General features: G+C 44.9%; 1 protein-coding gene across 1 annotated transcript in view; it reads right to left on the bottom strand.

The window, feature by feature from the left end:
* nav2a (neuron navigator 2a) overlaps nt 1-12706 on the bottom strand; it is a 132754-nt gene that overhangs the window by 98097 nt on the left and 21951 nt on the right. Inside the window, exons 2-3 of the mRNA XM_056279088.1 lie at nt 5216-5333; nt 1831-1883 (exon numbers count right to left, since the gene is read on the bottom strand). Of these exons, the coding sequence (XP_056135063.1) occupies nt 1831-1883; nt 5216-5333 (171 nt within the window). The remainder of the gene's footprint in view (nt 1-1830; nt 1884-5215; nt 5334-12706) is intronic.

Raw genomic sequence — 12706 nt, forward strand, 5'->3', positions numbered from 1 at the left:
TTGTTTTCCTCACATCCGTTCCCCCTGTGGAGTCGTGTAAATAACTACTACTGGGAAAAGAATTAATACATTGTGGTAGGAATGAGGAAAAACACAGGAGACCAAGGCGAGTTTGATGTTTATTCCTCAACTCCAAAAACCAACTGCAGCAGGAACAACCCTGCACCGGCGAGCCCGGGAACGTAAACCACGCCCCCAGCTCACAGTCCTGCTGGGTGAGAGGCATAGCCCCTAGTGTCCGCCACACAGCCCCCCCCCCCCCGAACACCCAGAAGGGACTCCTGGAAAGAAAATTAGTGTCTCACTGGAGGCTTAAGCAGCCTGCCATAACGGCTGCGCCATCCCTCAGCCGAAACAGTAGGTGAAACACAGTCCAAAGCCGGCTGAGAAGCAGAATGCTGAACCCGTGAAGACACTGCCGGGGTCCTGGAAGGAGGACGACCCCGACGAGGAACCTGGGCCGGAAATTACGCCCCCAGCTCACAGTCCTGCTGGGTGAGAGGCATAGCCCCTAGTGTCCGCCACAACATCAAATTACATCTGACGTTCCTGGCATCCCCTTTACCTTTTTAGTCAGCATACTAGATGTATATGCTCCATCCTATCAGGTTTGAAGTATTACAGATATGAGCACTGCACAGCTAGCATACTACTAGCATTGCCATTTGAACTTGTAGCACTGCAATGACCTCCCTCGCTCATGTTTCCAAGGGGAACACATTTTCATGAGCACCGTGTCGTGATTGGTAGAAATACTTTCTGGTCTGACAAGCTTTTTCGGTGGAACATGAAAGCTTCTGGAGGAGGGTCTCTTCATCTCCTTCTCAATTTGAACCAGGCTAAATGACAAGGTTTTCTCAGGTGCACTTGGATATTGTGGAAGCTGGTTTAAGAGACCACATTTTGCAGTAAATAAGGGGGTCACAGCTCAAAATCCCAAGATCCAGTTGTAGGTATGACACAGCTGTCTGTGTTGGTGTGGATGGATGTCATAGAGCACACACATTCACACCTTCAGCGTGTTATGTTTGGCATTGCTATGTTAAATCAATGACCACCAATAGTTTATGTGTAGATAACAGCTTCACATTCTAGCGGTCAAATATTCCTGTATAATTTACTGCACTACAGCTACAGTGTGGAGCAGCTGATGTAATAACAGCAAAAAGGCAACTATATTTTATGAAAACACTGTCAGTAAATGACCCAGCCCATCCCACATTTTTCATACTCAATACAAACAAGGAAGTGCCATCACGAAGATGATCGTAGTACAGGGCGGGATCTGATGCACCTAACATGCAGGGGTTTGCTAGGTGTATGTGAAAAGCTGTTGTCCAGGAAAAAGCTGGCATCTTTTTGCTTAAAGGGGGGTCTTGTCAACGATTCAATGATTTGAAATCCAGGGAAATCCCAGGGTTTTGGTGTGAAAGAGGCTCTAGAGATGGATGGGATACAGCCTTCTCTCTGGTGTAATATAATGAGGCATCTTTGGTTCCTCTCCAAACCCTAAACCTCACTCTCTGATGCTTTAAAGTCAGCGCCAACTGCCGGTTTGAGCCAGAGGGACTTACAATGGCTGACCACGAGGCCGCAAAAGTAAAAATAAATGGAGTAACCATCCCCATCTTTTGCAGTTCACCGACTCCCTGCACTACTACTCGTCTGAGTGTTGTGTTTGTGTGGCCCACATGCAGCGGTGAGAGAGGACATCAAAGGAAAGTGTTACTTCGCACGCTTGCACACAAATACACACAAACGCGCACACATACACACACAGAGGTGGATTTCACAGCACTCTGCCAAAATCAAACTTAGAAGGTCACTTACCATCTGAGAGCGGCTCTTGGGGCAGCCATTGATGTCGTCAATCTTCTCATTGGCTGAGGAGAGGGACGAAACAAGAGAGGTGGAAATGAGAGTGGAGATAACAGCAGGAAAGAGCAGGTGGAAAAAAAAGAAGCTTTTTATAACGGGCCTTCCTGTGTCACTTTGGATAATGTAATCCTCTGTTTTGTTTCCAGTGGGTATGTCTCTCTGTCTCTCGCCTGGTCCCAGACAGTCTCTGGTTGAGTGAGGTGAGGAGAGGAGAGATGTGCGGGCCTGAGACATGAAACTCAATCTAGATGCGGCAAATGGGAGCGGGGCCACCAGGGGCCTGGTTGGGATGGGAGTGAACTGCTGCTCATTTTGGAAGTGGGCGTGTGTGTGCGTGTGTGCGTGTGTGTGTGTGTGTGTGTGTACGCATGTGTGTGTGTGTGCATGCGTTCGTGCACGTGCGTGCACTCTCTCTGGGATGACTCCCCCCATTTCACAATGGCCCAACCCACAGCAGCTGAGACAGGGCCATCATCTCACAGCTGACAACTGTGCCAACAGCACAGACTCCTGCGTCAAGAGGCCCAGTCAGGCCCAGGGCACAAGTCCGCCTCAGGACCGACCTACCCCCTGCCAGGCGGGAAAACATCGTATGTTATGTCAGGTTAAAAAAAAAGAATACTCTCAATGTATCTTGATCAGCTGTCGCAAAGATGGTAACAAACCACCCACACATGCGTTCAGTTCACAGGGACCATTGCACTTATTGGAGTCTCATCACAATCAATATCTCGACACTGTGTAGTTATACAATTAGCCAGGATTAACTAAATATTTTTGTCTCTATGAAACTTTACATTTTAATACTTTTTTTTCATTTCAGCATGCTTCCATAGAATCTGCAAGTGTGTATCTAAACATGTGTCATGCATAATATAATTTTCACTGTGGGTATCTTTACAAAGCGTGTGGTTTAGTAATTACTGTGCCACTTATTACATGTGCCTGTTGCCATGTCAATTCCACCACTGAGCTAAACTCCATCTTCATCATCATCATCACTCAATACACACACAACCCCATGTTATAAACTTTGTGATAGCAACACTCTGGTTCACATACACAGCCTCAAGCATACACCCTGTACAGACAGCTATGTGACAAAGCCAAAACACCCAGAACAGCCACGCTGCTGTCAGTTCCGGTCAGGCTTCTGTCGTTTTATGGCCGCCCCCTGGTTTATTGATCTGTCATGGCTCAAACCAAAAGGCTGCTCCGGTTTCACTGGCAATTGTCTGGAGTGAGATTTCCCCAGCGGAGCAGGTCATCAGACAGGAAGGCTGAGCAGAACAGGTGAATGGAGCCTCTGATGATTTGTTCAGCCCATTTCATTCGATACCAGAGAAATGGTGGTCAGCTGTCTGCCTGGAAGGAGGCTGGGTGCTTTTAGAGGGGGACAACTTCCCCGGAGATACAGACACACAGACCGACAGACAGAGAGATAAACAGACAGACGGACAGACAGAGAGAGACAGACAGATGGACAGACAGAGAGATAAACAGAGAGACAGACAGACAAATGGGACGGATAGGTGGACAGATAGACAGTCAGCGAGCTAGACAGACAGATAGAGAGATAGACAGGCAGGCAGACAGACAGAGACAGAGAGATAGACGGACAGATAGACAGAGAGATGGACAGACAGAGATAAACAGACAGATAGACGGACAGACAGACAGACGGTCAGTCAGTAAGTCTAATGGTCATTTGGTTGGTCAGTCAGCCACAGTGAGTCAGTTACTGAGTCAGTGATTCAGTCACACAGAAAAGTCAGTCTATAAGTGATTGAATCGGTCAGTCAGTCAGCTGACTAGTCAACTGATGGGACTCATAATTGTCAATGTGGTGGCTTCTACACGAGCCCCCCAGTAAGTAGTTTTCTGATGCAAATTCAAAAACTTGGACTAGAGGCATGCTGAAATAAAAGTAACAGTGAAAACCAATGATTAAAAAATACATACTTTCTAGCAACTGTTCACCTTGTAACCTGTAAGTCGCAGTCAAACAGCTTGTTGACCACACCAGGGCCACTCAGCACACTAACACTACAGCCTCCCAACCCTCAGGTTCACACTTTGACAGCTGGTGTCCAGTCCAGCTCAGCTGTGACTTGAGGCCACAGTAACTGGCACCATAACTACTGCAAATAAAATAACTTCAAGCATCATGTGCTGACAGCCAAGAAAATTTACACGTACTCAGAATTTGTCTGGACGAGATACTAAATATATGGACAAAAGGCCATGAACAAGATGTTTTAAAGCTGAAATATAATGTTACCTGTTTAAAAAATACAGTATCTACCTAACTGAGATTATGTCAAAGTATATGATTCTCAACTAAGTCATTAAAAACGGGTTGCTAGATAGTGTAGCGCGGTCACAACTTAAAAACGCTTGGAGACATTTCAGACAGTATGATGGGAGGACTTTCAGTGTGGCCCCTGGAAACTTCTGTGCATATCCCGTAAGGCCCACGAGCCTGTTCTGACCTTTCGAGAGGCGTCATGAGCATCATGAGCCTCCCTCGACTTGACATTCCTGCATTCCTGAGCAATATGGTGGGGCTGTTTTACAGTGAGCGCATTAAGTGTGAATTGAGAAATCTGGGTCAGTGACGTCGACAGTCGGGGAGGAGGGCTGCTGAGTCACTGGTCAGCTGGTGTGGGCACGCTCCGTCTGGGGTTTGAGATGAAAGGCTGCTCATGTGCGGGGGGGGGGGGCGCATAAACAGAGAAGATGATAGGACCAGTGACTAAAGTTGAGGATGAAGGAGTGATGGACGCCACGCTGACACTGACATCTCCTGCTCTTTGGCGATGTCTAACACAGAGGACACCAATCCCTGCCCACAACCCCTAATAAATTCAACATGTTTCTGTATTTCATGCTTAACAGTGTATATTTTTTTGAAATGCCTCCACAATATCAGACAATTTTTAAAGATTTCTTTGAGAGGGGAATTTCAATCTCAGACAATAAAGAAACACACCACATGATTTGAACATGTCAACTGACATGCTAACATGTCATTATGATAAACATAATGGGTGTAAATCCACTGATAAATCCATTTTATTAGCAATTTGTCAGCTAAATTTCATCACCCCAAATTTCCAAAATATACATTCTCTTATTCTCAAAAATAAACCATTTTTGTTGGCAAAGCTGTCAACATAAGCCCTTCCAAAAAAAAGAAACTTTTTTTTTAACTTCTAATTTTTGTCAGTGTATGCAGCGATCATTTCTCCTGACTGGCGGGTATCTCATTTCAGAATGAAAAGCCATTAAATATCTATCCTGTGCTGATGAGAAAGGAGCCGACGTGCGTCCTTACCGACAACCTGTATGATCTCAGCCAGCAGAACTCCGTCTGTGACGTCCGTCTGAAGGTCCTTGATCAGACGCTTGTGTCCTGACTTGGCAAGGTAGTGGTTGGCCCAGTCCGTGTAGATCTGCAGTCAAACGCACACACACAAACCATGGCATCAATTACAAGCTCCGGCATTGGAAAAAAAAAAAAAGAAAAGAAAAAATCTCAACAGTACAGGGTTACCCCGTGATGTCAACCACCGCACACTTAAAACTCCACAAACACTTGAAAAATACAAAAGATAAAAGTGATTGAAACAAATTTTACGATTCTAATAAAATAACAACGTGGTTGAATGGGACCAGAGTAGCCCTCTTGCTTTTGTTGGGGCGCCGGTCTGGCATATATCCGCGTGGTATTCAAATTGGGGCCATTGTGCTGAGTGAGAGCATTCATCTCTGAGTGCACGGCGGCTGTTTTCAATGGGCCATGCTGACATCACTCTCCTGGGACAGAAAAGGCCCTTCACTGCCAGGAGGGGGGGGGGGCAAGCATCTGAATAATCTGAAAAGCTTCCTTTATAATTAGTCTCTCTCTTTCGCTCGCTCGCTCTCTCTCACCCCCCCTCTCACCCCCCCTCCCACACACACACACACACACACTCTCTCTCTTAAGCAGAAGTGGGTTTCTATTTTGGGTGGGGGGGGGTCAGAAATTCAAATGTGGTGAACAGAACTTTTACTTTTTTTTTTCTCCTGATGCATCCATCATGTTTTACAGCACCGATAAGCATGCCTTTAATCTGCAGAGGATCCGATTCTGAATGTGATTCTAACTTTAGAGCGGCGTCCCCTGAGGAATCTGAAACATGTGACGACTGCCAGCACCATAACTGCTGGCCGGGATGAGCAGCTCTGCCACCATCTTGCTTACTTTATTTTCCAAACAAACCCAGAAATGTGTAATCTGTCATGACTGGAAGGGAGGACAAAGGCAACGGCTAATTAGAAACCAGAATTTCAAGTGAAATTCAAGTGCATAGGTTGGTGCTGAATGGATTAAATGCATTGTTAAGGTCAAATAGAGCAGACTGAAGTACTCGTGCTCACACACACACACACACACATACACACACACACACACACACACACACACACACACACACACACACACAGAAGCAGGTGAGGTGTGTGTCACGGCTATGACCCTTGTTTCTTTATCCTTTCAGTGTAAAGAGACCTTGGGCCTGTCGGTTGTGTTACTCATAACATGAATCACTGTTCCCCTGTTGGCAAACAACAGGTGTGAGCACTGAGCACTTCAAAGGCAAACACACACACACACACACACACACACACACACACACACACACACACACACACACACACACACACACACACACACACACACACACATCCTCAATCACAATCATACACAAAAACCAACACGGACAGATGTATCTCACACCAACAATCACGACAGACAATCATGCAAGCTCTCGCTCTCTCTCTCTCTCTCTCTCTCTCTCTCTCTCTCTCTCTCTCTCTCTCTCTCTCTCTCTCTCTCACTCACTTTTTTTTCTTTTAGGGAGTTGTTCCTTATTCGATGCGAGGGTCTAAGGACAGGATGTGATATTGCTGTAAAGCCCACTGAGGCAAATTTGTAATTTGTGATATTGGGCTATACAAATAAAATTGACTTGACTTCACACACACACACACACACACACACACACACACACACACACACACACACAAAATCATACACCAAGTGTGGAAACAAGGTTTGTTGCACTCCACAACCACATAAAAAAGAGCTTTAGGGGACACACTGAAATCACCCACACAGAAGACCCAAAGACAAACACACAGGATTATAAAAAACTTGGGAGTCCCACACACTGCAGCCTTCCAGCAAAAAGATTAGGGCCTCATCCTTTCAATTTACACACTGAAGAGGATAAAGGAAACACTTAAGAGTTGTGTGTGTGTGTGTGTGTGTGTGTGTGTGTGTGTGTGTGTGTGTGTGTGTGTGTGTGTGTGTGTGTGTGTGTTAGCCAATACAAGAGTTTGCTTTGAAGTAGTTTCAGACAGGTAAAATGAGGGGTTGCAGTGTAATTAAAAACCAGGTGAAATGGGTGGCTGTCAATCACTGGGCTCCAAAACACAGGTCACACGACCTCAGGGAAAGAGAGGGGGAGCACGGACAGGGTACGAGAGCGGGGGTATGGGGGTGTGGGGGCAAGTTCAAACAGTTTCCATTTAAATGGTGTAAACTCATTCTATAGAAAAACACTTCCCAAAGACCCGTCCAATCCCCCAAGCTACTAACATCTCTCTTGTTCTCTACTTGCAAAATGCCCCTATTGCTGCCTTGTTTAGAAACCTTTTCACCATTGCTTTTGTTTTTTTTAAGTACCTTACAAAGCTCCTCCCTACACAGTCATTCCAAAGACAAGGGGTCATCTGTTAATGTATTTTCTATTGTGTGGGGTCTGTGTGTTGGCCATCTTATGTAACATTGGCAATGTAGATATTTTACAACTGCCATTATAAGTCACTCCCGACAAGAATAATCATGGAGATACTGCAAATATAAATTGTCTATGTAACATTTACCTTTTTTAACTTGTGAATGTTACAATGTTAACTAGTAAATATAATGTGTGTGTTTCTATTGAAACATCCTTGCAACATTGTTATCATCTGGGCCTGAAGGCGACCTCAGGTCACACCCTATTTCTAAACTTTAGTGGGCAAATGTACACGGTTTACAATGTTACAATGTTACAATTTCATTTAGCAGACGCTTTTATCCAAAGCAATTTACATCTGAGAGCTAACACAACTCAAGCGAGGATCTAGTTGGGAGGTGACAACGCAAGTAAGTGCCAAAAAACTAGGTTCAAGTCCGATAGGAAAGATGAGAAATTAAATTAGTTTAGAAATCTGTGATGTGATGTGATGTGATGTGATGTGATGTGATGTGATGTGATGTGATGTGATGTGATGTGATGTGATGTGATGTGATTAGTTTAGGCCCTGTGATGGCCTGGCAGTCTGTCCAGGGTGTCTCCCTGCCTGCCACCCAGGGACTGCTGGGATAGGCTCCGGCATCCCACGACCCTGAGAGCAGGATAAGCGTTTGAATAATGGATGGATGGAATGGAGTTTAGAAATGAAAATGTCAGAAGAGCAAAATGGAAATCCCATCTATGTCACATGACTCTGAATCAGTGTTGAACTAGTTGAGCAATGATAGACATAATCACACCGATACTGCATCTTCCCTGATCAGAACTATTGGTAAAGGGAGAAACGGGGCTACAGATTGAGTCAGGGAGAGAGAACGTGATCTGAGAGATACTGCAGACATATCCATAGATATGACTGACTGACTGACTGTCTGTCTGTCTGTCTGACTGACTGTCTGACTGACTGTCTGACTGGAAAGAAGGATGTACCCCTGATCCAGCCAAGCCCATTCATATAAAAGGAAGCCACTTTTTTTGAAAGAAGACCTAAGTTCTAACACACACAGACTGTAAAACATGTGCGTAAATGGAAAAATCAGCAGTAATGCTCCTCAATTCACATGACTCTACCATCCAAATTACTTCCCCAGTAGTAGGGCTTGGTGATATGGATAAAATTAAATACCGCGATATTTTCGACTGAATCAACATCGACATTTGGACAATACTGTAGAGATTACTATTAGTAATGTGGATATGATGTCTGAACAGGTAGAGACAAATAGAACAATCTAATAAGTTCAGCAAATTACATCTCTTGACTGTAATGAAGCCTTTAAGAACAGGAAAAGACAACCAGTGTTGGGAGGGTTACTTTTAAAATGTATTCTGCTACAGATTACAGAAGCAGAATATAGAAGACTATAGAAGCAGAAGCTGAAGAAATTATATGTATCTATATGTAGTTATTTTATTTATGACAAGTATATCCATATCTCTCATATAAATATCACAATAAAATACAATATAACTATGTATCGTATGGAGAAGTGTATTAAGATTTAAATAATACCGTCTTTGATAAATAATGATCCTGTATAATATGTTAACATACTAGGTATTTGGGGCGATTAATACATTTCCTTGTTGACGTTAGGAACTAAATGACCTGGTATTAAAATGGTGAGCCAACTGAGAAATGATGTTGCCATACCACGTTATGATATTGTCATGATGCCACAGCACCATCTACTCCACCCACAGACTGACACAAACGCTGCATGACTGCTGACAACATCAGCCAGGCGGGATAGGCCATGTCCTGTGAATCAGTTCTTGGAGAGGGAAAACCCCTCACCATTCTCAAGAAAGCTGCCAGTAAACTGGACCCTCTCATTGTGAGACTGAGGGTCTTTTTTAGGAGCTGTGTAACAGCGTGGGAGATATTCCCCTCCACAGAGAATGTAGTGTGATAATGAACCAGAGATCTGACTCGTTCACCGTCTCTCTAAAGCCCTATAGAACCTGTGGTTATCTCTCTCTCGCCCTCTCTCTCTCTCCAATTGTCTCCATCTCTTTCCCTTTCACACACACACACACACACACAAACACACACACAAGTTTGCACAGCTACGCTTATTAGGACATTGCTTTGACTTCCATTCACTGTGGACAGTCTAACCCTGACCCTAACCTTAACCATAACCAGTTTATGCCCAACCTTACCCTAACCTCAATTCACACCTTGCCCCTAACCTTGACCAGGAGGGCAGAAATTACGTTTTGCCTCAGTAGGACTGGGCTTTGGTCCCTATGAGGACTACTGGTCCTGACAAGGTTAGTGTTTATACCGAAAAGTTCTCCAAAAGGCAATAAAAATGTGCATGCATGCACACGCACATGCACACGCACACGCGCACACACACACACACAAAGATCCAGACAGGGTTAAGCCAGCGGGAATTAGTATCAGATTCAAAGTGACATCTTGTTTAAACTGGGTCAAACACAAGGGCCTATAAACAAGCAACAGTGTTGTGTGGATTTCCCAAACATTCAGCTCATAAAAGCCCACCTCCCACCAACCCAAATGCACAGTAACAGTAAAATCACATAAACATAAGCCACAAACTGTCTCATTGGCCAGTTAGGTTCTCATTACCGACAATTAGACTTGAAGTGCCACACACTGTGCATGCGTTGGCACTGTGGTTTACTGCCAGAAGCTGTCATAATTGACATTTTTATCTAGTTTTTAGCCGCAATTTTAGGCTACTTTTAACGACTTTTTGGAACAACTTTTAATTGGCTTATGGTTTGCTTGTACTGTTTTCTGGATTTTATCTGATCATCAGTTGTTGCATGGAGCCTCCGAACCCGTAGTGCTTTGTGCTGTATGTGGCGAGCACTTTATGGACTCAGCACTCTGCTGTGGCCGTGATCGGTGGTTTGTTTGTTTATTTTTATTTATTTATTTATACTTCCTCACTGCGGTTTTTCTCTGATTTCTGGAAATACAGCCGTGTTCCCATTTCCCCATTGCTGATCGGGGGGGGGGGTGTTGCTCTTAACACACTTTTTGCACCAGTCCAAACTGGGCTGTATCCAGCAACGGCAATGCTACAGATGTATTTTCTCTCCCCATAGCATGTCTCGACCTAGCGTAGAGGAGTCTGAGCTGTCCAATCCGAAATCCGAGCTCCACTCCATCGAGAGCCTTTTGGACGATGTCCTCCAGCAGCAGTCTCTGCTCCTATTCCCGGTGGATCTGCTGCAGCCGGATGCTCCCCGCAGGAGCCTGGCAGAAGGCCCCACTCCTGGCCCGTCCACTGATCACCCCCACTCCTGGGCATCTGTTGCGAGGAAGGGGAGAAGGATTTCTCTTCCTCTGTTCTCTCCAGACGTGGATGAAGACTCTCTCCTGCTCTCAAACTTCTTTGGTCCATTTGATCAGCTAACAGAGCTAACAACTACTCATACACAGTCTGCTCCAGAGCTGTCTGCCCCAGTCCACTCCAACAAGAGGATGCGTCAAAACTCCCCAATAACCCCGGCTTATCATGGGAAACGCCACAGATGTCTTTCTCCTCTTGCTGTCTCCAATCTCGAGTGACGCCCGCCTGTCCCTCGGTCTCCAACCCACCCACTCAACGGAGCACTGGACGCAGCTGTGGCCAGCAGTGATGTCATCTGCAGCGGCGTCTTCTATCCATCCATCCATCCATTATCCAAGCCGCTTATCCCAATTGGGGTCATGGGATGCTGAAGCTTATCCCAGCAGTCATTGGGCGGCAGGTGGGGAGACACCCTGGACAGGCCGCCAGGCCATCACAGAGCTGACACATTCACACCTTGGGACATTTAGTATAGCCAATTCACCTGACCTACATGTCTTTGGGCTGTGGGAGGAAAGCGGAGCACCCGGAGGAAACCCACACAGACATGGGGAGAACATGCAAACTCCACACAGAGGACGACCCAGGACGACCCCCAAGGTTGGACTATCCCGGGGCTTGAACCCAGGACCTTCTTGATGTGAGGCAACCATGCAAACCACTGCACCACTGTGCCACCTTCTCCGGCTCAATGAGTCCAAATCTGAGTTCCTTTTATCCAGCCCTCTTAACTTAACTGGCGAGCTGGAAAAGAGTCTAGGGAACCTGTCCTCCAATTTCACGCACTCTGCCCGCAATTTGGGTGTCTTTTTTGACTCCAAGCTCTGTTTTGACACACAAATCACTAGGGTAGTAGTCTTGCTTTCTCCAAATTAGGAACATCACAAAAGTTAAAAATGTTCTATCTCAAACGGACCTTGGAAAAGTCATCCATGCATTCATCTCATCACGACTGGACTCCCTGTATTCAGGACTCAGTCAAAAGTCCATGTCCTGCCTCCTGTTTGTCCAAAACTCAGTTGCCAGACTGTTAATAAATTCCAAGAGACATGAACATATCACTCCCATTCTTTCAATGCCTCACATGCTACCATTTAGGTATAGGATTGATTTTAAACATTTACTAATTACTTTTAAAGCCCTATATGGCCTTGCTCCTACATACATCACTGATTTACTCACACCCCATGGGCCTGGTCGCTGCCTGCGCTCCTCAGGCAGGTCTTTTTTAACTGTTCCCTCAGCCAGCCTCATTACTAAAGGCGACCAGGCATTCTCTGTAAGAGCCCCACAGCTCTGCAACTCCCTACCTGAGAAAATTAGGCTAGCCAACTCACTGCCTCCTTTTAAATCACTTCTTCAAACTTACTTTTACAGGGAGGCTTTTTTATAGTAAATCCATTGCTGCTCAATTTTTATCTATTTTTTATATTGTTTATATCTTACACTTTTATAATTTTACATTTTTAATTCTTTATATTTCTATGTTTTTCTTTCATCACCTTATTTTAATTGTTTTCAACATAATCCTTGTTTTATCAGCTGTAATTCTCTTCGTTTTAATTAGTCTCTTGTGACTCTATCCTTATCGTGTTTTACCTTGTTCTGTGGAGCGGATCTGGCGTTATGTCCTGTATTTTTATTGTA

This window comes from Lampris incognitus, chromosome 4, assembly GCF_029633865.1.
Source record: "Lampris incognitus isolate fLamInc1 chromosome 4, fLamInc1.hap2, whole genome shotgun sequence".
Classification (NCBI taxonomy): Eukaryota; Metazoa; Chordata; class Actinopteri; order Lampriformes; family Lampridae; genus Lampris; species Lampris incognitus.